This window comes from Pygoscelis adeliae, unplaced genomic scaffold (assembly GCF_000699105.1).
Source record: "Pygoscelis adeliae isolate BGI_AS28 unplaced genomic scaffold, ASM69910v1 Scaffold108, whole genome shotgun sequence".
NCBI lineage: Eukaryota > Metazoa > Chordata > Aves > Sphenisciformes > Spheniscidae > Pygoscelis > Pygoscelis adeliae.
The window spans coordinates 8043842-8048469 of NW_008825498.1; the positions used below are offsets into that span (position 1 = coordinate 8043842).

The 4628-nt window shown below is 37.4% G+C and overlaps 1 protein-coding gene across 1 annotated transcript in view; it reads right to left on the reverse strand.

Annotated features, from left to right (window-relative positions):
• Positions 1–1572: 1572 nt before the first annotated feature.
• Positions 1573–4628, reverse strand: part of TTC39C (tetratricopeptide repeat domain 39C) — a 26996-nt gene continuing 23940 nt past the window's right edge. Inside the window, exons 12-13 of the mRNA XM_009331444.1 lie at positions 2318–2356; positions 1573–1662 (exon numbers count right to left, since the gene is read on the reverse strand). Of these exons, the coding sequence (XP_009329719.1) occupies positions 1573–1662; positions 2318–2356 (129 nt within the window). The remainder of the gene's footprint in view (positions 1663–2317; positions 2357–4628) is intronic.

The window sequence follows — 4628 nt, forward strand, 5'->3', positions numbered from 1 at the left end:
TAAAACTGTTTTTTTAAGAGTTAGGAGTCCCTCCTCTCCTTCAGGAACTGCAACAGAAGTGTTTAACTGCTCTAGGAATGCCTTTCATAGCAGGAACTGTGTATTTCTAGAGAGAAATAAAAGTGTCTCAACAGTTTCATTTGGCCTGCCAAATAGGATATTACTTTTCTCCTCCATATCAGTCTTGCTTTAGATGCAACCTCAAAAGCAAATCAATGAAGGTTAGGTGTGGGCAAGGTCTAAACCTTTGGCAACATACTCTACAAAAAGGTAAGGGGGGGGGGAAAAAAGAGTTTAAGCTAAGGAACTGTTTAAGGCAACCTGACCAAAGTAAAGATAAGGCTTTTGGATAACTATTTCCAAGGATATCCAGTTTTCTTAGCTTTGCAAAGTAACATAATTCAGCTAACTTTCTGGTCAGATTTCCATTCATAAACTTCTTTAAAAAAATATTTACCTGCCTAGAATATGATATTAACTGAATATAAAACATAAGGAGATACTACATATTACAGACAAAAGTAAAAAAAAAAGCTACAGATGAGCACACAAATGGCCAAGTATTAAAAATTATATGGTCATGATAAAAGTTTTAAGCTCTCCGAGGTATTTCAATATCTGAACACCGCAGGTTTGGAATGCCATATAGAGACTTAGGATATCATAGTATTGGTATAACTACCAAAGTAGATTTTCGGTTTTGTGTTTTGTTTGGTTGTTTTTTTTTAATACCTTTAAAGGTCACTGCTATAAAGATTCGGCAGCTTGAATGAAAAATATGTAAAATTACTGTATCTGGCCTATGTATTTTAACATAATATTCAGAATATTAAGAGCAGAAATAAGAACTGCCCACACTGTGATTGCATGTCAAACAAAGTAAGTATTTGGCTGGAATGTACCAGAAGCAGGGATCCTAAATATTGACGTAATTTATATCACAAGAATGAGCTGGGTTGGGAGGGAAGGAATGAAGAATGGTAGGGGATACGAGGTTAAAAATTCACACATTAGTCATCATGAAGTCACTGACATAAACCGCTAAAATTTAGTAAGATCTGCTTTTTGTGGCCGAACAGTTTTCCTCCTCCTGTGCACTGGCTAATGCTTGAAGGAAAAAAAAAGTGTTCTGACCATTCCCAATTTCAACATTTACACAAATTACTTTTATTGTATTATTCTAATCAAAACAGAAGTGCTCCCCTTGGCATATTTTAGATCTAGATCTATTTTAAAAGGTAAAAATCACCCCTGCCAATATTGTTGAAGTAAATCATGTGTGCTTATTTAGGCTCACCCACAGAGTTACAAGCAATTGTGTTCAGCGTGGTTTAAACAAAATAAAAACTGAAGAGTTAAAAACACAAGGTCACTTAACCTTCTTCCTGGTTGATTTACTTTTAGTTAAAATTTGTAATGTTTTACTAAGCCATACCAACTCTGACCATACTAGGAAAGTGTCTCTGGCACAAGTGGTTTTCAGAAGAAAAGCTGGTCTTCCCAACAGCTTTTTCTTCTGCTTCATCTTAAAGTGCAGAAACTGTGGGAAAGGGTAACAAGACTTCCTGTCCGTCACTGTGGAACTACTTCCCTTAGAGAGGCTAAGGCTGCATGTATGCGGACGTGCAATCTGTTCTCAAAGTCATAGCCAGTAAATTCCTCCTAGGAGGGGGAAAAAAAAAACAACAAAAAACCCCATGTAACTATTAGCCTCCTTCACTTTATGATACGAAGATAATTTTACTACTAATGCCTAAGAAGCCACGTTACAAAACAGACCGAAGAAAAGAGGTGAACTGGAGATTGCATGTTGCAATATCCCCGCATCACCCAAAGTAACAGAATTATTACAGAAATTCCTAGTTGGTCAAGAAAGCAGAAAGCTTCCATTTCCAACATGCTGTTTGGATCCCATGTAGTTGGAACAGCACCTAGGAATTTCTGCAAGTCCAAAAGCTCTAGAACATCCCAACATGCCCAAGGCAGGAACCAGTCGGACAGGTAAGAAGTGGCGACTTGTCATTTTCAAACTTTCTGTAGCCAAGTCTTAGTTGAAAAACTTGGCAAGGTTCTAACACTCCAGGAGAGGTCACTAACGCAGGCTGTGTGCTATGACTGACCTAGAAATACATATCTACATAACATACATAAATGTGTATCACATACATTGATGTGTATCTACATGATAATGTTGTAGATTACAGGTAAGGGGCACTGACACTTAACATCCACCGCCCCTGCCCCAAACCCCCAAAAACACAACTTCTCAAATGCCCTCATCTCAGAAATGTAAATTTGAAAGTATCTTAGTTTTTACCTTGGCTTGGAGAAGTAAGGTTTTGCCTCTTGGCACAGTCTACAAAGAGACAAACATGGCATTAGAAATGCATTGAAAATGTTACAGAAAATATCTTAAGTATATGGCCTGGTCAGTCCAGAATAGCATCTCTATCTTGAAAACAAGGTACCAGGCAGACAAAACCCTCTCAAATTAGGAAACTAGAAATACAAATGAGGCACCCAAGAAATGCAGCATTACATATTTCTAGTCTTCCACAGAAAAGGAGAAATTACAGCTTTAAATGCAAGTTGCTACTGATGATGGTGAGCGACAACAATGTGCAGGGAAACAAATGAGGCTACAGATGACTAACTGATCAATAGAGTAATTTTTGTTTCTTAACCAAAGTTTAAGCCATTTATTTACAAAACAAGTTACTGGATTTTAAGCATTAAAAGTTGTTTCAGAAATCTCAATTTCAAACTTTTAAGGAAAAAATATACATATTTGCAGATTAATATTTACTACTGAAAAGCTCATGTTTTATTTCTTATCATACAGTACATTTTTATTTTAAGCTTTACAAATAAATAATCAACTGCCTGATAAGTAGACAGAAAAAATAAGTTTTCTTATTCAAATATATGAATATGAATACATGTGTATTTATATTGGTTAAATTACATTCACTGTCTACAACAGCTACAAAAAAATCTGTAAACTTCTTGACATAACCATATTAAAATCTTAAAGAACTTGATTAGAACGAAGTCTAAAATAACAAAGATGATTCAGATGACGTGATAAATCAAACATGTAATTATGAGTAATTCTGAAGTAAAGTAAATTTAAGAACAGCATGCTTTTTATACTAACATGCATATTCATACACCTGTATCTGTTGCTCAGGTTTTTTTAATATGCTCAGCCTCTCAGGTAAATGTGATTTATAAAATCCTATTCTCTTCTCTTTCTTAATCATTATAGAGCTCTCCCATGACACCTCAGCTAGTAAATGGAATTTTCTATAAACAGCATCCACTCGCCTCTAATTCTAGCTCTTGCTTTTCCCCACCCCATCCCACTTTATTCAAGTCAAGCATCGTTTATCTCCTCATTGTCTGAGTGCCACGAGAGGGAGTTTCCTGCATGTCTTTCACATACTAAGCGCTTCTCAGTACAGCTACAAGCCGAGGCTTGTTCAGTCCTCAAACACCCGATACAAAGCACATTCGGTTATACTGTGTGCACATTCTACACGTAAAGCAGGAAGGAAGGAGTGTTCCCACATTCTCAAAATCTTCAGATAAAAAAAAAGTGTGGTGGGTAGTGAAGTTAAGAGATACTTGACACAATCAAATTTAAATATGAACATGGAAAAAAAAGGCAGCAGGAACATTAGTGGACTCAGACCTCTCTACCACGCTTCAAGGCCCAGTTCTAAGTCATAGGGCAGCAGGGTTTTCAAAAAAGAACTATTATTTTTAAAAGCATTTTCTCTAGTTTTGTCTTTTGTCATGATAATAACTTCTATTGGAAGATTTTCCTTTCCTTCCCTCTTTAAGGGGAAGGTTCAGCTTAGATTGTTAAATCTGACAAGATTAAAAACAACTGAAAACAGAATCTTAAGAATATGAGATACTATCAGCCCAACTACTTCATACACTACATACAATGACGCGGGGGTTCAAGTCATTACCCTGTAACTGCTTCCCCTAACTTGCAATCGGATTCAGGAAGTACTACATAAAGCAGCATAAACTCCAAGTAGCAGTGTTGCATGTTTGAGGGAAACAACACCAAGAGTGGTGCAGAAGTTGCCCTAGTTTAAGATTCTCTGGGCTCCCTAAGAGGCAGGGTACATGCAAAGACGTGAACGATCAAATCATCATCAACCAAGCCATTTGGACAGTCTGAAAGCCAGGTGGATTATTTTCCTCCTCATCCTGAACAACAAAAACCTCACTACTCAAGGTGAAAGCCAAAATGCCAACACATACAGCTTTAATGGAACTGAAATGACTGAAATCACTTTACTTATACATCCCCTGCAATGAAATAGTACGATGGTATGTGTGCCCTCAGTCCAGCTAGGTTTCCAAGATGCACTGATGTGCGAGATTAGAATCATAGAATAGTTTGGGTTGGAAAGGACATCTACAGGTCATCTAGTCCAACCCCTCTGCCATGGGCAGGGACATCTTCAACTAGATTAGGTTGCTCAGAGCCCCGTCCAACCTGACCTTGAACGTTTCCAGGAATGGGGCATCCACCACCTCTCTGGGCACCCTGTGCCAGTGTTTCACCACCCTCAGCGTAAAAAATTTCTTCCTTATATCTAGTCTAA